Source organism: Cryptomeria japonica, chromosome 9, assembly GCF_030272615.1.
Source record: "Cryptomeria japonica chromosome 9, Sugi_1.0, whole genome shotgun sequence".
Lineage (NCBI taxonomy): Eukaryota > Viridiplantae > Streptophyta > Pinopsida > Cupressales > Cupressaceae > Cryptomeria > Cryptomeria japonica.
Window position 1 is genome coordinate 272,759,692 of NC_081413.1, and position 25,097 is coordinate 272,784,788.

Below are 25,097 nucleotides of genomic sequence, written 5' to 3' on the forward strand. Positions count from 1 at the left end.
TATGCCATACATTTTTTTTTCATTTTAAAATCCAAAATTTTCTTCCATTTTATGGGATAACATATAGTATACAATAAAAATGGATGGCATAGCACCCCTCAAGTTCACATGCCAGTTCACGCCAATATAAGAGGATACGAAAAAACAACCATAAGATAATCTAGAAACTGTTATGGCTCAGTATTTCATGCATAAAGGAGAATATTCAAAATCTAATAAGTGCACAACAACCATTAAAACTAGTAACATACAAATATGTAATGAATAACAGGCCAGAAGTGATTTAAGGAAGCCCTCAAAATTATTAGTGTAACATTAATGAACGATTAAAATTCTTAAATATGACTAAAGGCAGTCACACGGATCCCCCTTTTATTAGTCATAATGTAAGGATACTTGAGGATTGCAGAAAGGCATTAAGTGTAATATATGGAGCAGTGTACTAACATTGAGAAGAGAAAATGATGATAACCATATACCATAACTAGTGAATAATTGACTATGCTGGCTAGATAAAAAAGGATGCATGGGCTAATTGAATGTAGTGGTAACATTATCCCTGGGTAATTGCTACTCATAATTCTACATTTTTTCTGAGTTGGTAACTTATCCTTGAGTGGTAACCTTTGGCTTAGATGCTATGGCTGAGGGTTATATCTTTTGTCAAAGTTCTATGGGACTTGCATCTAGCCCCATCCGGTTACATCACATTTAGCTACTCAGATATTGTACTTTATCCACTTTCAACATTTTATCATGTATTGTGTATTTGAACCATAGTTTCAATTCAGAAGCCCATTTTCTTTTATTACTTGAGTTCATCCTGTCATCTAAAATATTAGTATAAACATTAGGGAAAGGCTCATGGATAACATGAGTTCAGGTTGGGATTTTTATAAGTTACACTTGATCTCTCTGTCTAGCTGTCACTTCGTAACACATAGGGGTGGGCTATAGCATGCATTGCCATAAGTTCAACCCCTAGCTTGAGGTGTACATGACTGCTTCAAGGCATCCAAGAAGTTGTTGAATGGACCCTGGTGTTTCTTTGTAGATTCATCACTGCCTGTTGCTTTCCCTAAACTCTTTGGGCCATCATCATTACACCTTTTATCAATACTTCTAAACATTGATTATTTTTTATTATTTATCATTATTATATTGTTTTAGGTGTGACACTTCTTTGATACTTACCAAAGTGGAATACAAGTAATATGGACAGGCTTTTTGTCATATCTAAAGTTCATAAATTAGTGGGAAAATCTTTGTTGATGATTTTCTTGGGTGTTCTCGATGTGATATAGATGACACTTCAATAAGCTATTATGTACCCCAAACAGAAATACCATAAGGAAGAGCAAAGCTACAAAATTCAGAAGAGGTCCATCTGGCATCACTAAGAGAACTCAATACAATATTCTGGTACAGTATACACAGATCTCAAGATGCCCTTAACTGTTTTTTGGAAAAAGCATATATGCAGATCATAACAACACTACAAAAAGAATGCAATAAATAATGTTATGAAGTTATTATTTGAAGCTGATAAGTTTGGGGATTTTAGGAGACTTAAGAAGATGATATTATAGTGAATCTGAATTTCATAGATGGCATCAGATACCTTTGAAGTATGCCAAACACTAAGAATGTGTTGTCACTGTTTTCAAGAGTGTGCCTAATTTTAGTCATACACTATCATGGTAATGCACAAGGCAAATATATGTTCAGCAGCAATGATTGTTTCAGATGATTGCCAAATGCTCTTTACATTAGTTGAGGGTAGTTTTGTGTAATAGTAAGTTTTGAGTTCTATTTGAGTACCTTACTGTACACCTTTATTCAGGAATGGGCTGATGAAGAGTAGCTAGGTAAGGGCTTCAAATGATCATGGCTCTGATATTTGCTTCATCACACTTTTGTGTATTTGCGTGTGCATGAAAGATTCTTGGTTATTGCAAAGGGTTGATTGGATATGTGTTATCTATTTTATTATCATTGGTGACATGGATAAGTATTTGCATTTTTGGGACCTGACTTGTTTTGGCAGAATATTGTGATGATTATTTTACTGGCAACGTAATGATTCACAAGGTCACATATGTGATACTAAGACTGCCTATTGACTGTGATTTGATTCTGTCATTACCTTTAGCCATTGGTTGGATCCCTTGGTTCTTTTGGCATATCCAAATGATGGAGCGCTCACAGGCATTGAGTTTGTATCAGCATCATGTTTTATTGAGGTAACATTGGGTTAATGTGGCCATGTTATACTTATTGTAGGACAACAGTCATTTGAATTTTGTTTTAAGAAAATATGTTCAAATTAGATTTTTAATTTTGTGGTATTTGACTTGTGCGTGTCTTATTAAGTCATCTCAATATGACATCCATGAGTCATCATTAGACTAATGATGACTCAAGGGGTGAATATCTGTTAAAAGAAAGTAAACCCATAAAATCTAGGGTTCAAATTGCATATTAAATATTAAAATCTTCATACGAAGTAAAGGTTGGGAAAAGACAGTATCCATTATCGGATGGGGTTGTGAGTGAGCTCTAACAGAGCCTGTGCTATAGTCGGTATGATAATCTATGGAACTTTCTTGAGCCCCAGTGGAGGCAATACTACAATGAGCTTGATATTCTATGGAACTTTCTTGAGCTGTCATGGAGGCTCCATATTCTATGGACCTCTCTTGAGCTTTCATGGAGGATAGATATTCTATAGAATTCTCTTGAGCTCTTATGGAGGTTATGTTACAGCTGGCACACTGTTTGAGCTCTCCTGAGCTCTCATGGAAGCTATGCTACATGTTGTACCCATACAAATTTTTTCATGTCATCTCCAGTTTGATGCTGAATCTTTGTTTTTCACTCAAGCCAAGAATCATGTTCCAGACTTTATTTCACTTATCTATGTTGTTTTTGTCTTCTTTCTTCTATGATTTTGCAGGGACAATGAAAGGAAATCCTCAAATACATTTCTTAGAGTGAAGAATGACATTTTAATTTTAAACAATGAAGAGGTGAGACTCATCAAGCCATTGAAAGAGTGTTTCCTAGTTGAAGAGACAATGCACCATTGAAGATTTCTGAAATGAAAAAAGTACATGCAACAGCCATGAATGATTATAGAGCTATGTAAGGAAGAATTGGATTTCTAGGTTTGGAAAGAACTTGCAAGTTAGAACAGTTACACACTTGCCCTAGGGAAACGGAATCAAATTTTGAAGTCAAGTCTGAAGAGGCATGCGCCACAGGGTTGTAGATAGTCAAGCTAGGGTTTTAGGTTTAAAAAATGCATAAAAGACATGGTCGTGTGCCTGAAATGATGACAAATTAAAAGTTTTGAATCAAAATTAGCAAGAAAGTTGTGCACCTATCTAGGGCATTTAAAAAAAAATGTTTATCAAAATCACAACCTAACTGAGTTGAATGCAGGACATGAGATAAAATAAAATTTATTTGGTAAAATAGTGCTCATGAATAGAGGCGCATGCCTAACAATGAGTAAAATGAACTTTTGCATGCCAAGTTCACACAATAGTACTAAGGTACACAGGTTCTAGAAAATCACAACAAAATCTTGAAGTGAAAATCCCAGTGCATAGATGCATGCTTGAATTAAAAAATAATAATTTACAAAATTGAGTTCAAATTTACAGTGTGTAGGCGTGTGCTCAACATAAGGGGATGTTCTTTTCATTTAAAAATCAGTGAATGCATTCAGAGGTATACACCTATATACAGAAATATGCATTTGAATTGTCAAAGTTGGATTTACATTATAGAGTGCACAACTTTGTAAGAAACCAACTAGCGTTTATTAATAGCTGTGATCTATATGTAGAGAAGGCATCCAATTTTCAAAAATAGAAAATCCACTAGTAATAGAAGCTCAATCAAATCAAATAAAAAACAGTTTTAAGTATGCAAATTCAAAAGGTAAAATTAAGATCTTTGTATGGATCGTCAAGGGCAGAATTAGAAGATATTTTGTGATCTTCGTACTGCATCACAGCAGCTGTGGCATTTATTATCCCAGTGGGTTTAAAATCTGTCCAGCGTTCCTAATTCCTACAGAATTATATGAGTGTTCAGACATACCAACAGATTATCTAAGCATAGTATTCAAAGTTGCAAGTTTCAGTGAAAGGTTTGATGCTGAGTAGGGTTTGTAACCAGCAGGGGTGTGATTTCATTCTCACATCAGCAGGGTCTTAGAAACCAACAAGAGTTGAATTTTCTGTCATATCAGCAGCAGTTAAAGAAGAGTAGCAGCAGGGGCCTATATCAGATTTGAAGATGGCAGTGATCAATATGACAAACACCTAACTTCAATAATTTGTTGAATTTAGGTAATTTTTTTCCAGTCATCTACGGTGGGACGTTTAACATTCATCAACAATCATTGTATTATCACTGAAAAGTGCTTGATTTCAGTATGTCATCTTTAATATCTTTAGCATAAAATGTTTCTTATGCCAGGCTTTTCACATTCAACAAAGATTTAACTTAGAACATTAACACTTTCAAACAAAGGCAGTGCCTTGGGTACATAGTTGACTTTCAGTGCCTATTTTCAAACAGCCGGTTGATTTATCACATTATATTATTTACAATTAGTCCTGATAAAAAGGGATGTCCCCTCCAATTATCTAAGTCATTGAGATGTCTGAGATGTTAGGAACCTCATCTAGATCCCTAGGGACACATCCCTGTGTAACACTAGTTTGAAATGGATTCAATTATGATGTTAGTGCGATTAACTGGCTTGTTGTAAATTTGTCTAGTCTTGTAGACAAATTGAAGATATTGTTCAACAAAAAAATGAGTTTGAATGGTTCAATGGATTTCCTCCAAAAAGAATAGGATAATATATCTTCTTAGACACTTGTAGGCAGCCTCCCATGCTGTAGTAGTTTAATGTTGACTGAACCTTCATCTAGAATAAGGCTCTTAGCTAGCATTCAAATAAACCTTTGACCATTAGTAGAATGAGATCACAAATTTCCTTTCCATTTAATAGTTCCCCCAATTTCATTATTGGCTACATCTTTTATAAATTAATGGTTGTTTCTAACCAATGATGCCCACTTGTATACTTCCTGCTCTGTAGGGAAAAATGGATGCCAAAGACTTGATGCTTAAAATGTTGTTTTAAAATGTAGATCCTTGATATTTTCCCTGCTTGGGATGCTCTACCATCCCTGAGATGGTCAAGGGATACGAAGGCATCCTTTTGCTTGCCTTAAGGATGGTAAGGCATCCTTGATAATCCCTCCAAAAGTGAAACATCCTTGGGGATGGTGGGTGGACATTTTAATACTGTTTTGTGCATAGGGTACATTATATTACATATTATTCCACATGAATGAATATTTATTAGCATTGCAGAAATGTGGGGGGATATTTTGCCAGTGTTGTGTATAGGTACGATTCACCCTATAATGCATATTGATTCTATTTTTATGTGAGATTTCAGGACATGTCCCTGAAAAAAAGCAATGAAACCATTGGAAAATCCTCTGGAAACATTGACGGGTCGATCTCTAGTGTCCATAGACTCTCACATATAAAACGGGTAGTTATATGGTATACTGATCATCATTCTCATCGTATATCATTGATTTCTGAAAGGAATTGTTTTCATTTTATTATGAATTGATGCAATGAAACTTGGGTTTTGATAGGTTTCACCACATAAAATCATTGCAAAAGAGGAAATCCATATTGGAATGGGGTAAGGAACTCAATCTGGGAGGATACTGCAAACCTGGCTTCCCAGGGATTATTATTGTTGAGGTTTGTATAAATTTTTAAAAACCTTTTTTTCTGTTTCAGTTTGCCAAAGTTATGCATAATTTTCTTCTATGGATCCCTTCCTCTCCCTTTTCACCGTTCTTGAAGACAGCTAAATTCACACTAGTTAAGAAAACCCATGGCCATGAAAACAAGTGACGTGTAAAAAGGACTTGGCATTTTCTGTTCCAGGAAAGCACTAATGCATTAGATATATTTCTAACTAGGTACAGGCCAGGTAAACAGAAGTTTGAAGGACTTAATAAATTATCTATGATGAACCACACGTATATACATGGGATGTACTGACACATTCTCAAAATTTTATCTGTTCTAATGATCAGAAGTGCTTGGAAAGTTCCGAGTAAGATAGATTTTATGACCATAAGAAAATACAATTTATTTTCCACATTGTCTTATTCTAATAAAAATATTTATACCTACCATTCTGATGCAGATGACAGGCCTGGCTGCATGTTATCTTTATGCCTGCTGATGTTGGCCCTTGCTTTGCATCTCTAATTATAACAATAATATTTCCCTTTTTATCTGACATCTGCTTTCAAATATTAACCTTATCATTTTTAGTAGTACTCGATAGTGAAGTTATGGTTCCTGCAGGAGAAAATTTGGTGATTTGAACTTGTGACTACCAGTGTCGATCTTGCCTAAGATTGCTTATTCCTATGATATATTGTCCCCTATCTTTCATTTTAGTTTTTGCTATTAATTTTTTGCTTCTTTTGGAGGGTGAAAAATGCGATGTGGATACATATGTCAAGCAACTCCAAAATCTACGATGGCAAGCTATTTCTGTTAGAGGAGAGGAACAAGAGGAAGTGAAATGCGGAGAGGAAATTGATAATGCAAGGCGCTTCTTAAAGGGTATGATTGCATATGCTATATATTCATATGTACTAATTACATGAGAATGCCGTTTGCTGTGAGTCATTAAATACTTGTGTTTGCTCCATGATTTTGATTGGGTGGTACTCAAGTAGCAAACTAATGACCTGGTCATATGCATATGATTGTAGGAGTTAAAGAGCTGGATGAGCATGGCATGTCAGAACTTGGACGCCTTTGTCGAGAGGCAAATCTAGAGCATCTTTTTCTGAGTGCTTTAAAAATAAATCGATGACTGAATTGCTTCAAAGGTCATGGAATATCTCAGTTAATTTGTAAACTTGAAAGAATGGTCACTGACAGCTTTCATGGCTTTATATAAGTGTGAACATAATTGCAGTGCTAGCCATTGTTTTCAAAGCAATCGGTGTTTTTGTTCATAACAAAAACAGATCAACATTGATGCTTATGGGAAGATTAAATCTGAAGTTATTGTTAATAAAATCCCTTGTTAGAGGCAATAATATAACTATGATTGATAGTAAGATGCCATTGTATGATTTGTCATGATTCCACTGGTTCCAATTTCTACATCTCATGATTTGTCATGAAAATTAAAATATTTTTAGATTAAGAAAGAAAGAGATTCAGAACATCTGCAGAGTTAATCTTTGTTGGATTGTGACTCAACACGACTTTATAAGAACTTTTATCGTTTCTGAATGTCATGATTACTATGAAATATTTCCACGACATATGCTAAATACAGAAAAGCATTGAACCTGCCAGTATATTTTGTACTACAAATAGTAACTAGCTTTTATTCTCTCCTGGATCCACTTCCCATGGATATCTATTTCATTTGGAGACATGGATAATTTTATCTTGCCAATCCATAAGTTAAAACAAAATGTTGGGAAATTAATCTTACAATCATAGAAAAACTTAGACTAACTAGAACTCAACGATGGATTTCACCTTAAATGGTCTCTGCCTTTGGGTTGCTCTATTATTATTTATTAACCAACATTTTTCAAGAATACATTTTTTTTTTTTTTTTGATCAGTAAAGCAGAGCCGAGTCCATATATTGGTTTTAGTTAAATAGAGTATAAACATACATGAATGATGTAGGATCATAAACTTGTTGAATGCAACTGAAACCATTCTCTGCACTTTCGAGAATAAAATTTCAAAGCAAAACAAAAACCCTATGCATCATCTTCTATCATTCCAAAAAACTATCAAGTTTATGACATCGAAGGTCAAATTAACTTTAATAAGTTTAAGTAGCAGGTTCTCAACTACAAGATTAACAAAGATTTTTTACCATAATTTTATAGCCAAAAATTTAACAAAGACTAGTGTCCAGCTATAAGCATCGAAATGTCTAAAAACAGAACCAAAATATAAAACCTAGCTTTCAAGTTTCATCAAGGGGCACGGCTAGAGGAGTCGAAGTTCTGCTTCTTCCTCGACCTCTGCACGGAGGTCGGCCTCGACCGCGACCAGACCCACGACCCACACTTTTGGCACCACCTCTTCTACCCTGTTTGGCTCGGGGTTCCTCTTCTTCGGCTTTAGGTGGTAGGATTCCATTTAACCTTGCAAATAAGATAAGTTCTTCTTCTCTGCCCAAGTCTTTTGGATTCTCACCCATGAAACACCACTTGAGGTATCTGAGCCCCACTCCAACAAATGCCCTATGTTTGTCCAGGTCCTTACCTTTCATGTCTAGCAGGAAGGGGTAGTACTTTATTAGCTCCCCATGGACGTTGAACATAATTCTTTCACTTGGCCGAGGGGCTCTAGATTCACGAAGCGCCTTGTTAAGAATTTCTTGGAATTCTTGCAGGATTTCCTTTGGAAATAACTTCTTTGTAAGGATCCATATGGCTTGTTTGGCTAGTTTCAAGTCCAGCAAAGAGGCGATGAACCTGGATGATATGTTTGTGTTGGCTCAAAGATACTCCTCCTTATTCAAATGCCCGCTGCCCAGGATCATTTTAACCGCCAAGATGACCGAAGGCTCTGTGTGGAGTAAGAGTTGCTTCAGCCTTAAGTCTGTTATTCTTCTAAACGATACTTGGTGCGTCGAGGCTGAGAGAGAAATAGGAGTGTCTGCTCCAAAGCAAGAAGTAGGCCTTGGATAAACACTCATGATAAACCCATATGGTTCCTCACCAAACATGATTGACTAGTGTAGAGGCTTCGGGCAGGAGAATGGATTGAATCAGACTAATCTTTGATGGGATTTTTGGCAGATTAGGAAATAATAATGGCTTGCAGTATATGCAAAGTAGAGCCTGGCGGGCACTCTCTTTAATGCCTAATTATGAGGAGTTGCTTGCATTAAATTCGCCTACAAAGGTGGCAGAGTATATTTGTCCCAGAACGTGCCAAATCTCCTTGCTCTGATATGATGATTGTCCTGTCGACAACACATTCCTTGAACTCGAAATGACGGCTATCACTAGCTGGATTTCGAGAAGCGAAAAAGGAAAGACTTGTTTTGAGAGTGCATTAGGATGACGACACTGTGATTGGGCTCGCTTTATTGCCGAAATAAGGTGTAGATTTGAATTCAAAAAAGAGTAGTCGTTCCCCAACTTGAGCGCCTAAGCTAGACCTTAGTTGTAATTAAGGAAAAGAGCCTCTATTGGGTCTACTCGCTTATAATGAATCCCTCCCTTCCACTCATCAAACCCAAGGGACACTTTCCTACTGTTTTGACCTGTCCCTCTTGTTCAAGCTACCAAAATCCCTGGCCCCACCAATGAATAAAAGTGCTCTATGCTGCTGATTTAGAGAAGGCATCTGCTACTGAATTTGCTTCTCTGAAGATATGTTTTGCTTCATAATGCTCCAATTTTGCCAGATTTTCTGATATATTGTCTAAAATTGCCTGTAGCCGCCAATTTGGGTTTTTTTTCCTTTTGATTGCATTGATTGCTATCTCCGAGTCTCCCTCCACTGTGATGTTCCTTAAACCATGCTTAATGCAATCCATCAGTCCTAGCTGTAAGGCTTTGAATTTTGCTATATTATTAGTGTTCGGTGGTATCGACTTTGCCATTTTCCCTATGATTGATCCTGAGTGATCTCTAATTACATATCCTGTGCCTGAGGGGCCTGGGTTGCCTTTAGAGGCACCATCAAAGTTTGATTTTAGCCAACCAAGCTTTGGAGGGGTCCAGATAGCTTCCTTTCTAGAGTTGGATTTTTGCCCAAAAGAGGGAGGAATCCTAATTCCCTGCCAATTTTTCCTTATGCTTTCATCCCAAGAAGATAAAATTTTGGGCGATTCCAATGAGAAAACTATTTTGCAGTTTATTGTATCCACAATTGTCGTTTTTATTGAGTTGAGGATAGATTCAAACCTTCTGGCTTTGTCTTCAAATAGCCTACGATTCCTTTCTCTCCAAATTTCCCAGACAAGGCATGATGGAGACACTTCCATAATTTGGCTCAAATTGCTTTCCTTCACATTTCTTTCAAGACACTTCCAAGAATCCCTCCCTTGCACTCATCAAACCCAAGGGACACTTTCCTGTTGTTTTCACTTGTCCTTCTTGTCCAAGCTACCGGAATCCCTGGTCCCACTAATGAATAAAAGTGCCTTGTGCTGCTGATTTAGAGAGGGCATCTGCTACTGAATTTTCTTCTCTGAAGATATGTTTTGCTTCATAATGCACCAATTTTGCCAGATTTTCTAATATATTGTCTAAAATTGCCTGTAGCCACCAATTTGGGGTTTTTCTCCTTTTGATTGCATTGATTGCTATCTCCGAGTCTCCCTCCACTGTGATGTTTCTTAAACCATGCTTAATGCAATCCATCAGTCCTAGCTGTAAGGCTTTGAATTTTGCTATATTATTAGTGTCTGGTGGTATCGGCTTTGCCATTTACCCTATGATTGATCCCGAGTGATCTCTAATTACATATCCTATGCCTGAGGGGCCTGGGAAAGTGCTTTCCATAATTGATTCAAGACACTTCCAAGAATACATTTCTGAAAAATGAAAGATAGATGTAAAATACCCTCGAATCTATTAGATTAATATAAACTTTGTAATAATAATGATAGTATTTCAGCGGTTTATTTTTGAGTTTGTTTTTATTATGTTACTATGAGCACATTATTATAAACACATTTTTTACCAAGGTTATAGGTTAGGAGATTCTTTCTAAATTATAGGATGATTTGTTTAATTCTTTGTCTAATATTAAACTTTTGTACAATGTAATACAACATTTCTGATTAATGAAAGATAGATGTAAAACTACCCTCGAGTCTATTAGATAAATTTACATTTGTAATAGTAATAATAGTATTATAATGGTTTACTTTTGAGTTTGTTTTTCTTAGTTTACTATGAGCACATTATTATAAACACTTTTACTTAGGTTAAAGGTTAGGAGATTCTTTTTGAATTATAGGATGAATTGTTTGATTCTTTGTCTTATAATAAACTATTGTACAATGTAATATGCAGGGTTCAACAATATAATTATTCTACCATGACCAAATTTTCATTTTATTTTAGAGGTATCTAATGTACCTTGAATTTTTCTTAAAGTATTGTGCTTAACTTGATCTGGTCTATATTCTTGGAGTCGATTATCCTATTCAACTCTTCTTCATATATATATATTTTTATCATGGAGAGAATTTGGAATATCATTGAATCTCGAAAGTAAATTTATCAAGACATAATGTTATAATGTTTTGAAGGATTGTATTAAGTTTGATTTTAATTGAATGAAAGCACTTGCCAATTATCTTTTAAATTTGAGTTTATGTTTTTACAAAATAAGCCTTTACAAAAATCTATTTATTTTATTGTAAAAATCATTTTCTCAATCAATTTGATGTTAAAGAAGCAAGACAAAGTGAGATGCACTAGTGAAACAAACACATTTTTACTAGAATTATGGCATTAACGATTCAAAGACATTTGTTGGTGTTACTAATAGTATTTTAATTTGTACCTTTCAATGCAACACAAAACTAAATAGATGTACAATAGAACCCTTTTTTTGAATTAAATGGAGAAGCTACTTTGAAAAAAAATAAAAATCTAATCTTTACAACATATACTTCATATTTACAATCTTTACAATATTTTGTGAGGTAGGTCACAACATGTCCAATAAAGGCATTCATCATGCAAGTAGAAGCATGGTCCATAGCCTCATTAGAAACCCATGGTCCATAGCCTCATTAGAAACCCCCAAGGTAATGTTGGAGTAATTACTGGTGGAATGGATCTTATTCAAAAAATGGCGAGAAGCATCTATGGGAGAAATGGATTTAGATTAATTTCCCTTAGAACCAAGAGAATAGGCCCTAACGTGAGATTCCACCCCGTTTCAAGAACTTTGAGATTTGTGCTTAACCATGAGTTAAGAAAGATTGGGTAGGAGAAAGGGGGAATGCACAAAGGATTAATACCCCAAAGTAGAACTACCCTCATTTGCCCTTGAATATTTTATAGCCCTAACAAGGTTTTTTGGATCTCCAATGGACTAGTTTAAAACAATTCTTATAGTTTGAATTAGAAAAACCCTAATGTAGTTGAATCATAAGCCTTAAAGACCATCTAGGTTGCATACACAGTGTAATGAGTTCAAACCACCACAATTGGAGGCTCCCCAAAACCATTGACCAAAATAGACCCCAAACCGACCTTTGGTCAAGGACAAAACCTTTCATAGCCTCTAAATTGGAAATGCCATAATGGCTCCCCATAGAACACTTCTTGATAGCAATAGGGATCTTCCCCTATTCCATTTGACAAACTTCTAGTAGTAGATTGCAGAGTAGTTTTTTCTCATTCTCTTCCACATTGTGCAACCAAAAGTTCATGTCTAAAAACCCTTCACTTATATTGTTGTCACTATTGTCATCATCATTAAAGTTACCATCATCGAGAGACAACATAGATGCCGCAAGGATTTGTGCATACCCATCTAGGGTAAATGACTTTGCCTTTTCTTTTTCCTTCTCATTTTCTTTTGTTGTCATCATCATCCTCTCATAAAATTTGGCGTTTGAAGCTTGTTAATGCTCTATAAATAAGCCACATGTTAATATCTTGTACAATTCAAGTTTCATTCAAATAAGACATATCAACATCTTAGATCATTAGGGTTCCACATGTAAGTATCTTATATGATTTATATGCTACATGGTTATAAATAGAGCTACACATATATCCATTGGCCATTACATGATTTATATGCTACATGGTTATAAATAGAGCTACACATATATCCATTGGCCATTACATGATTTATATGCTACATGGTTATAAATAGAGCTACACATATATCTATTGGCCATTCCCCCTTTTAGGTATGTTAAAAATATTTATATCTTGCTCTATATGAGATTCTATTTACTTTTCCTCTAGATTCTTATCTAAACCAATAAAAAGAACAATGGAAAGCTTCTCATTTTGTTGTAAATAGGGTCAAGATTCATTTTAGTTAAGGGAGCACTTCACAATTCTCAATCTAAATATAACAAAACACATTACAAGCATCACATGCCTTTCAAATTATGAGTTGATAATAGAGCATGGATTTATAGGAATGATCAAATGTTAAGGGCCATTGCCATCGTAAGCTCAAACATATTCAATATGGGTCATATACTATGCATTTAAACTTGATCTACTATCTAAACTAGGCATTCATGATGTACTTAATTTTAATTGATTGAAAAAATATGTTCTCTTATCCTAAGAATAATATTCATATTTTCAGCCTCTTATGAATGTAAACAATGTACTTGATATGTGTCCACATGCTACCCAAGATATGACTACCACTACATAATTAATCTGTCCCAATAGTACAATGCCAACCCAAATTAAGTAGGTTTTATAGCACTCTTTTTTTGCATTTGTTTCCCCATTTTGAGGAGAATCAAAGACACCCTATAAAAAAATAAAAAAGACTTAATATCTAGGTTAGAAAAAGATTAAAGACATTTAGATTAGAAAGTATATTAAAATATTTCAAAGACCCATCATTTCTTGACTAAATTTCTTGTACATTCTTAAGCAATTTATTTACTACTGATAAATTTTCTCTCAAAATTTTACCTTAAAATCATCTACTTTTAGCTGTCCTAATAATATAAGATAATAACATCTCATGTTTACTACAATTATTTCCCACCTAACTTTTTCTTTTGTATCGTTAATGTAAATTTAGATTCTATAATAAAAATAGATAATAGAATATCAACCCTACCCATAAAAATATATCCATTATAACCACTTTCACATGATATTATAACCATCATTAATCAAAACATTGAATACACCTCAAAATAAATTTGCACTTTCTCAATTATTATATGACTTAAAATTATATAAATTTTCCAAAATAATACAACACATTAGTGGGTCGCAGATGCAGACTACCCACTTGATTATTATTTCCCATCTCACATTCATGATAGTGTTCCACTTAATTTCTTTGGGGATTATGTAATGATAGTGTTCCTTCCTCTCATTCCTACTATTTCACTGCACTATATATTGGTGGCTCAACCATTTGGATTTTTTACGTTAACAAATTTGCACAAGCAATAATCAACTGGAATGATGGACCTTGTTGGTGTAGTGTTATGATTTGGCCATCATGAATAGGGGAATTTGTTTAAATTTTTAACTGAACTATTCTAAGAGAAAAGGTAGTGCTTACAAATCTTACCTAATAAAGATTTGCTTTTAGAATGCTTTTATGAGGAGGAAATGCTTTAAAAAGTAACAATATTTTTAACTTTAAATTAGTTACTTCTTTACTATTATTTTTATTATTATAATTGTTTTTAGTAATTATTTGTATGAGAGTTTTGATAAATTGGAAGTAAAATCTTGTATGAAAATTGGAGCCTTATTATATTTGAGGTTATATATATGTAAAGAGATGGTTTACTTGTAATTTAGTTCTCAAGTTAAGTTAATTATTGTTCAACAATTTCTAATAGTTTTCATTGTTATTATTATTGTTGTTGTTGTTGTTGTTGTTGTTGTTGTATCTATTATTATTTTGTATATATTAGGAGAGATGATGATTCAACTATGAATTTTGGAAAGCAAAATGAATCCTTCAACAACCTCGACATCTATTTGAGATTTTAGTGTTTCATCAAACTCCTTCAAGAGTAATTTATGATAAAGATGAAGTATATGTTTGTTAGCCATTAAAGGAATTTATGATACTGAAATGATTTCACACATTTTGATAGCTCCATCCTTATAAACAATATTATTTTCAAATGGATCAAGTTATAAAATTTTGAGTCGTCTTTTGAAATATTTTAAAAATAAATTCTATAGAAGAGCCTAGTTTTCTAGCTTAAATTGACTTATTTTGATGAAATAGTAATGCCACAAAATTGATTAGTCCTAAACTATTTGTGTATGAAAAAGAGTTTGTTGGAGAACCTCTTCTAAGACATAAACATGTTAATATCTTGCTTTGACACTTTTAAGAGATTGATTCCAAGATCTAATTTATCTTGATAGTTTTGATTTATAACTTTATTGGTAGGATAATAGTCCTTTCATAATCCCATTTGTTTAGAGTAAATCTAATGGTCCACTTCCAGGTAGGATGGGTTTCCTATAGCACTTCAAATAAATGGTTTGTTTAATCCTTGTAGTGAACAAAAATAATCTTGGTGAGAATATTGTCTAAATCTATGTTAGCAACTTTAACTTGCCCATTTCGTTATGGATTCTATGGGGTGAAAATTTATAGTGTTGAATGTTATATTATTGGACCAATGTTGCAATTAGTTAAAAAATGAATTATGGCTCTTGAATATGATATGGTCTCACAAGACACAAAAAAATGTGAATATTTCCATTTTAAATAATTTACAACCTTTTTTGCAATTGATATAACCTTGAAAAGTCAACATATTTATTAACATGATTAGTACACACAAGAATACATTTATGAATAGAAGCCATAAATTCAAGTCACCATTTTATCAAATGTATCAACTACTATCCATGATGAAGAGACATTTCATTTGAAGGTGTGAGCCTTCTAATAGACCAATAGTTGTAACACTAATGGACACAATAAATTACATCCCTATGATGGATGAGAAAATAATAACCATGTAAAATGTTTATAGAAATCCTCTAGGAAGAAACCATCCTTTACATGCTTCATCATAATAAGCATGAAGAAATCATCTATTTGAATACATCTCCAAGCATCACATGCTTGGGACTAAATTTTAAAAGGTTTTTATTTTTCAAATGAAAGGTCTACTCTAGTAGATCAATCTTTGGTATTCCTTAGTGAAAATATAGTAGAAACTTATCAATTGCTAGATACTTAGAAAAGTCTACATTTCATGGAGTATGCACAAATAAAGAAAATAGTGTTCAATAAGAAATGTATTTAAGTGAATGGTTGGTTCTTCTCACTTGATACAATATTACATAGAAAACATGTGACTATATTTTCATGACCAATATTAAATATAGATATGTTGAGTTATTTCTTATTATTGATTGCGCTCTGCAACTAGGCGATGATCCTCGGTGGTGCCACTGGTTGTAGGATGCTACCACGTGCGAGGGCTCCCTGACCTTGTTGGGAAGCCCTCGAATCATTTACTACTCCCCCTACAATAAATGGAGCCGAATAAAGAAGGCCCCAATAACCTAAAACAACCCATTCCTCCTTTTGCGAATGGTCGGGAGCATCAGAAAACCTTTAGCTAGGTAGTGGAGGGCAAGTGGTTTTCATTCCTTGATGATGCAAAGTTTGAAGCTGCTCTCCACCATGAAGATGAAGCCAATCTCGCGGGATCACAAGGTGAGGTCTACTCCTCCAAACCCATCACCATTAAACCTAACAACTCAATGCTCTCTGCCATTTCTTCTGAGATTTCTAGACTTAGGGATTTAGCAATTTTTTTCGCTTCCTTTGATGTAAATAACTTACCATCTCATCAATATATGAATAAATGGCTGCAAGATGTGTGGGTCAATAAACTAGGGTTTCAGTTTTCGTTTTGTAGATTGATTCAAAAGGGCTCGTTTCTAATTTTTTTTGACAATAAGGAAAGCCAAAGCAAAATTGTAAATAAGCAGTTTTGGTCGGTAGGGAATTCATCTTTTAGGGTTGTCCGTTGGGACCCCGAGGCTTGTAACGATGAAATTCTTGCCCTTTCCTGCCCAAAATGGATAACCATTAAGGATGTCCCGGCTTTCCTCTAGTCCCGTGTTGATAAAATTGCGGAACCCTTGGGGAAAATTGTAAAAATCAACTCTTCTCCCTTGGTACTCCCTCATCTCGATGCTAGACTTCTCATTGCCTTGAAACTAGGTATGGTGTACCCTGCAGAGATTGTTATTCGCCTTAACAATAAAACTTACTGTTGTCCAATTGAGTATATGGGTGGAATAGATGCCTGCCATTTTTGTAAAGTTAGCGGCCATTTTAGAAGTAAATGTCCATTATTATCAAATAAATCTTCTAAGGCTAAGACTCGGGCCTCCGGTCCCCCCCCCCCCCCCTGTAGCTAAAGTCGCGCCCTCTAAACCTACCCCCTCATCCCCCCTCATGTCCCTTCCTCGCGCCCCCCCCCCCCCACCCACCCACATCTCCTCCCTCCCCCTCTCCGCTCCCCCACAACCTTCCCCCTTCCTCCTCGACGCCCTCAATGGCTAACTCCATCCTAGACTACATAAATGCTATCAAGGAGGCCCTCGCCGCTGCTTAGCCTCCCCCCTTTAACCCCTCTGAAACGGTTGATACCCCTGCTCATCTCTCAACCCCGAGGACCCTTAATGCCCAACAACTTGTGATGGAAAAACTGAGAAAAGTAGCGGAAGCTAGGAAAATTCTTGAGCAAAACCTTCTCAATTAGAAAATGGAAATTGAAGCCTCTCGGCGTCAGTTACCTGACCTTGAGGACATTGATAGGGGTGTTCCAGATATAGTAGACACCATTAAAAGAGCCTTGGCCCAGGACCCTGAACTACCCACTTGCAAAGAACTCATTGGACTCAATACTGAGGAATCCCCTACCCTACAAGGGGAAATGGGAAGACCTATGGTGGACGAGGAAACAACAAACCCTCTAGATGATTCCATTATTTTAGAGGCTTCCAGGGGAGACCCTGCTAGTGATGCCTCTTATACTACTAGCACCCCTATTATTGACCTGAAGGCAGAGCCAACTGCAACTCAGGGTGTGGAATCCATCATAGATCCCTTCACTCCTATGCACACCAATTTTGAACAAGGGCTGGCAGTTTCACAAGATGGATTTACTATGGTTAAACACAGGAAATCTAGGAGAAAGAGATCTCCTAAAAACAACAAGGATAGTGCTAACAAGAAGGAATCCCTAGGTCCTGAACAAATCTCTAAGGCAAGGAAAAAGAGAGGTAGACCCTCCTCTTCTATTGCATTTGATGCTAACAATATAGCAAACAAAGAGGATTGGCCCAAGTGTTTTGAGGGATTTAAATCCCAAATTGACCCACCCCAAATAGGTGAATCATGCTGAAATTAATCTCCTGGAACATCAGGGGCCTTGAGGCCCCTGATCGAAAGTACATCATAAAGAGATTTCTTAATGCACACAAGAATATGGATTGCCTCCTCTTGCAAGAGCTAAAAGTTGTGGGCTTCACCCTGCAAATTGGTTTCAAATGTATTTGGAGGGAGGCTACCTCTTATTACACTGACCATACCAAAGGAAAGGGTGGCTCAGCCATACTCCTTAGTCCTAAATGGGCCAACAAAGTTGTTAACTGGGGACAATCCCCTTGTGCTAGGGCTATATGGGTCTCTATTCAGATGGGGAACCAAAGGTTTGGAATCTGCTATATCTATGCCCCAAATGACTACAGAGAAAGGGAAGAACTATGGAACTGGCTAACCAGGCTAGAGGATATTCCTTGGATTATTAGGGGAGACTTCAATATGGTTGAATCTGCCAGTGATAAAAAAGGGGGCAACAAATTTGAATGGAAGGGAATGGAAAGGCTTCAATGGGATAGAATGATCAATAAACTGCATCTCTTTGACCCTATTGTTGGAAGAAAAAACAATTTGAACACTATATGGTACACCTGGTGCAACTATCAACAACTAAATAAAAGGATCTACTGTAGACTGGACAGGTTCTACTTCAATAAATCCCACTTTGAGATTGACAAAGGCCCTACTGGAGATCATTACCATGTCTCCCCATTTACCCTTTTAGATCACCACCCAATAATAATGGGGATTGACCTCTCCCTAGCTGCCTCCCCCTCCTCCTCTAGATCTCCCTCATTCATCCTCAATACTAGACTCGTAGAAGATGAGGACCTTCGCTCTGCCCTGGCCTTTATCAGACTGTTTAACAAAAATAATATGAACCAACTCTCTAGTATAGATGAATGGAATGCAAATATTAAAACTTGGACCATCCTTTGTCAAACAATGGGTAAAAAGAAGGCCAAGGATGCTAGGAGGATAGAAAGATTACTCCAAGAGGATCTATGTATTGCGGAAATGAATCTTCAAAACTCCCCTAATGATGAAAACCTCACTTGCACTCTGATGATAGTCAAAGATCACCTCAGGAAGTTTCATAACCAAAAAATTAAAGGACTAAAAACCAGGTCCAAACTAAATTGGTTGGACTCGAGAGACAAGGGTTCCAAATTCTTCTTCCATATGCTCAAAGTTAAGGAGGTGAAAGAGAATATCAATGCTATATGGAACAACAACACTCATATCTCAGACTCCTAGGGGATCCTAAAATGCTTCTCCCACTATTATCAGAACCTTTTTACCTCAGATGAAGTAAATGGCGACCATAAACATGCTAGAGAGCTCATAAAGCAATTGACCCCACCCAAACTTAATGATGAGGACTTTGAGCTTGTAGGGTGCCCTATCTCAAGAGAGGAAATTGCTATGGCTATCTCCTCTATGGGAAATGACAGATCCCCTGGACCAGATGGATTCACAGTGGAGTTTTATAAGAAAAACATCGAATGGATTGTAGGAGACCTTCATGACCTATTTCTGGAGGCTATTTCCAAAGGAACCCTATGCAAAGAGATCAACCAAGGGCTTATCAAGGTCATCCCTAAGGAGGGAGACAAGACCTTGATTAAGAACTAGAGGCCTATCATGCTACTAAATGTATCCTATAAAATACTGGCCAAAGTAGTAGCAAACAAGTTAATCAGAATACTGCCAAAAATTATTAACCCTACCCAAATAGGATTTGTTAAAGGCAGGTTTATCCTTGAGAACTTGGCGACCTGCTAGGAGTCACTTGAATGGGCAAAGGTCTCCAGCCAGAATGGGGCTATGCTATTAATAGACTTTGAGAAGGCATACGACATGATAGAATGGGGGTTCATAATTCAGATGCTAGCTAGTCTGGGCTTCCCGGAGTCCTTCTGCAAGATTGTTCAAACACTACTTAGTGATGCCAATGCAGTTGTGGAAGTAAACAGATTAAAATCTGATAACATCATTCTCTCCAGATCAATCAGACAGGGGTGTTCTCTTTCACCGACCCTATTTGTCCTGGCTGCGGATGCTATGCACTATATACTAAAGGACTTCAACCTATCCCCTAGGGTCAAAGGAATTTCACTCCCTAACAGAGAAGAAATCATTAATATCCATTTTGCGGATGACACAACTATTCTATTCTCCCTGGAGGAGGAAAACCTAACACATCTTCTTCACAACATTGAGATCTTCTGCAAAGCCTCAGGCAGTAGAATAGCCCTTCATAAATCTACCTTACTAGGATGGACTGACTCCCCTCCTATCTGGTTGTCTAACTTTGATCTAAAGTGGGGAGGCCCAGATACCATAATCAGATACTTGGGAATCCCCTTCTCTGTCTCCCCGAACTTGAAAGAAATGTGGGAATGGTTCAAAAATAAGGCTGACAAGAAGCTCACAAAATGGAACCGGAACTTCCTGTCCCTAGCATGTTGTTTTCAGGTCTGTCAGAAACTATTATCTTCATATAACATATACTGCTCCTCAGCCTAGTTATTCAACAATTACCAGTTCAACTATATACAAAAACAAATCAAGAACTTCCTCTGGTCAGATGGGAAGGGCAAAAGGAAGCAACATGCTATCAAATGGGATTGGTGTATCAGATCTAAGATGCAGGGAGGTATGTGCCTCAAAGACCTCAAACTTCAAGGGATTGCTTTGGTTGCCAAATGGATTTGTAAAGCCCTTGATGGAAACAAACCCTAGAAAGTGCTTCTTAGAAATAATATTCAACGCTCCACCCCAAAAACTAGAAAAAATGGAAGAACCTACCCATTGGAGACTTGATTGCTGCGAATTTTGAGGTTTCCCCTGCAGGGTCAGAAGTCTTCAAGTCTATATGGAAGGCTTGGAACCATGATAGACAATACATCAGCAATAAAGACATCCTAGATCAGAAGGGCTCTCTCAATCTAGGAAGGTCTATATGGTGGAATGTTCTACACAATGGGAAACAACTTGCCTATCTTCAAGGATGCTCTGCCCTCAAATGGCACAACCCGGGAGTGATCACATTTGAACAAATTCTGGAAGATGGAATTTTGATCTCCTGGGAATCTCTCAACTCTAAATTCAACCTTCCCCTCTCCTAGGCCAAAACCTATAGTATCCTTAAGTCTTCACTTGCTCTCATTCTTCCCTCTCCTATCCCCTCCTCTACCTCCCCTCTAGCCTCCCTCTGCTGGATAGATGGCTCTCCCCTCATGCTAACCAAGGCCAAAATGATTTACTCCGCCCTTTCTGACTCTGTGGATATCCTTGACTACCTTAACAGCTCCTGGAACCTATCCTGGGGATCAAAACAATGGTATACTAGCCTCTCGAGATTCTGGTCTAATCTGACTGAACCAAAAAATATTTTTTTTGCTTGGAGACTCCTGCTTCACAAATTGCCACTTAAGGATAGCAATGGTGACCCCCTACTGTGCAAATTTTGCTGTATCCCTGAATCTGTATACCGCATTTTTTTTTTCTTTCATTTTGCCAAAGAAGTCTAGAATTTGTTTGGTATCTCACTTAATAACAATTGTTTTACTGTTGATGAGATGGTATTTGGTTATGTTAGAGGTGGCAAGAAAAATGCTAATCTAATCGGGTTTGCTCTCTCCTTGGAAATTTTGTGGATCATTTGGAAATTTAGGAATGATGATGTGTTTAATGGAAAGAGTAGGAACCTCACCGAGTCTCTTAGGAGACTCATCCACTACCTTGTTGCTATGCAGGTCACAATGGTACTAAGACTGGAGGAAGACAAATTTGACAGGTGGCTAAAGAATGGAACTACCCTCGTCTTCATTAGAGAGCTCTCACATGGCTTCACTTGGGATCGCATGGGAAGCAACAAAACTCATTTTGAACAGGGGTTGATGAGATTCATGCAAGAGATGGAGGCACGACAACAGAGAGAAGACTTCATTGAGCTGGAGATGGAAGGACTACCCTCCCACCCCTTCAGAGATCAGTTTGCCGAAGGAAATGTGCTAGTCTGGTGCGAGGGAGAGCTAGGTTGGACTGCAAGGCTCCCCCCCATGGGCAACACCAATGATCTTGATTCCTCCTTTGTGTTTAGTTAGCTATATACCCCATGATGCATTTTGATATGTCTATCATTTTGTATAATTTTGTAACTCAGCTCCAATGTATATGAACTTATATCATGACTCGTGATCCCGCCTGATATAGCTCCTACAATTTATGTTTTAACTCTATAGCTGGCTGCAAGGTGTCCAACCAAGACTCTCGAATTTTGTAACTGCTGTTTATATGATGCTTAATAAATAAATAAAAAATATATAGATATGTTAAAATCTTAAAGCAATAATAATTAATGAATAATTCTTCCATTTATTAATGGTTTATTTATTAAGAATCCTAAAAACATGATACCAATTGATGCATTTCCCAAATTTATTCATTCTATATGATAATTAAATAAATTGTTTCTAAGTTAACATGTAAATAATTTTCACATGAAATATTCTTATTAACATAATAAATTACATAAGTGATGGGGCCATTTTTTCCCCCTAAAAGTACTAAATTTGTATTCAAGGCATAAGCATGCATGCAAAATATAATTTCCATGATTCTCGTGCTTTTCTTTTGTGCTTTCTCATTCATATGATATGTATTATATTGAGTGTTTCATTACTATATTATGCGATTCATGTGCTATGAGCCATTGCTCTTAACTTGCTAGTGAGTTTTGTTGTGCCATTAAGGTATTTCTCATGATTTTTATTTTGGCATCAATTTCTTGACTATGTATATGTTAGATCACTTTAGTGTTTTAAAATTATGAATTATTGTTTAGTATGCATCTAGATCATGTTAATTGTAGATGATTTTTAGTGAGATTTTATAATCTAATATCATGTGTTAATTATATGGTGTGAATAGATGATTTAATTGAATTGTAAAATTTATGACATCGTGCAAATTTATCATTTTCTTTGGTTGATATTGTATATTAGGCATATGCACAAAATTTTTTATTGAGTGTGAAAGAAATTTGTATGCATTTGAACATTGGTTAGTATGTGGAGAATATTGACATGGATATTACTAACTTTCTAGTCCTTTTATCATTGAAAACCATAAAATCCATATCCAAATCAACTAAAATTCTAGATCCACATGTGGTAAATCCATGAACGTGTCTTCTTGGGTGATTTTATTCATTGTTTATGTGCTTTCTTGGTATATGCAAAATAGTTAATAATCCTTTTAAAATATTAATAATTCAAAATTAATTATTGGAAGAGACAAAAATAGTTGTTAAGTTAATTATTTAGAAGTACTAATATTGTGTGTTTAGTATCATAAATTGTATCCCTTTATAATTTCACACTTAGTTTGGACCCACTTTGGTGGTTGTGCTTAATGTACCTAATTCATGTATAATTGTGCTTCATTTTAGGACCATTTCTGGTAACTTGGTGCATTCCCCTATTCATGACCTTTGTTCTAGCTTAAATTGCTAGGACTATGGCACCCATTGCCTCTATTCTTGACTAGAGTACCTAATGCCCTTATCCAAGCACTTGGACCCCAAATTTTTAAATTATGAATTTTGACTTTGCAAATAGTGGGAAATTACCCTCTGATGTCAGCCTTATGAAAAAATTAAATCTAGAAAAGTGTCAGTTATAAATACAAGTCCCTCTCTCATTTCAAACATTACCTATTAAGAACCAACATAATTGAGCATTCAATCAAACATATTCAAGGAAACTAAGCATAATTCTACAATCAAGGAATCAAGAATTCTAGCATACATAATTGTTTCAATAATCACGATCAATCATTATGTGTTCCTCCATCATGAATGCATGCATTAACATCTTTCAAGCAATATCAAGCCTAGGGTTTCACATCTAGGGTACATCATTTCAATTATTATTTTACCCTTTGTCCTTTCTAAAGGAAAGATCTCTTTTCAGCAATCATTCTTGTGGTTGCGGGGTGGGGAATGCCAACACAAGGTTGGACTTAGGCAAATCCTGATACAACACAATTTTTTTTCTCCTTTTCCCATGACAAGTTCAAATTTGAATGCAAAGAGCACTACAACTGTGCAAAGAAGACATTGATGGACACACTTAGACTTTGAATGAGAAGAAACATGTGCACTAGGGTTCCCTCCAATTGTGTTAGACGCTTTCTAGCCAAATTTTGTTGAGAAAGATATACAAGATCTTCTAATCAAGAATCTAGAACATTCTATTAACTATAGGCATCTCAGATTGGTGCACTCTCCAACCATGTGTGGAATTTTCAACTCCAAATTTTAGCTCTATAGGTTCCTTTCTACACCATCCTTCTAGATTTATGTTATTGTGTCAATTTCCAGTTTTGTCTTTTGTTGTTATTATTGAAAGTTATCAATTCCTCATTATTTAAAATAGATCTTGCATTCTCAATTTCAATCACGTAATCAATTAAAAAGGGAACAATCAATCAACATGTTTGGATATCCTTTTAGGACTAAAGTTGAACCTTGTTTATTGTTCATCAATGATCTTGTGTAGAAATTTGAGATCTTAGTTTGCATACATAGGCTAAGATTCATTGCCACACGATTCCATTTTGGTGAACCCAACATATATTATACTTACAAAATTTATGATTTGGATTTTTAAATCTAATTTATTAGGATTAATTTTTTAGATTTAGATACATTCATTTTTTAAATTTATTTCTTATGTGCTTGCATTCATTAACTAATCATAATATTGATATCTCATATTACTTAAATAAGTGGTTTTAATAGATCATAATATTGCTATATCACACAGTTTAATCATTTGCATCAATGTTGTCATTGTATATCACTTAATTAATTGGTTAATTGATTTTATCATTGTAATT

The 25,097-nt window shown here is 35.8% G+C and overlaps 1 protein-coding gene across 2 annotated transcripts in view; it reads left to right on the forward strand.

Moving 5' to 3' along the window:
• Positions 1-7,196, forward strand: part of LOC131033001 (uncharacterized) — a 73,451-nt gene extending 66,255 nt beyond the window's left edge. For both annotated transcript variants that reach the window (XM_057964106.2, XM_057964105.2), the window contains 4 exons: positions 5,489-5,598; positions 5,697-5,808; positions 6,555-6,690; positions 6,843-7,196. In XM_057964106.2, coding sequence (XP_057820089.2) covers positions 5,489-5,598; positions 5,697-5,808; positions 6,555-6,690; positions 6,843-6,946 — 462 coding nt within the window. In that variant the 3' untranslated portion in view covers positions 6,947-7,196. The remainder of the gene's footprint in view (positions 1-5,488; positions 5,599-5,696; positions 5,809-6,554; positions 6,691-6,842) is intronic.
• Positions 7,197-25,097: the final 17,901 nt, after the last annotated feature.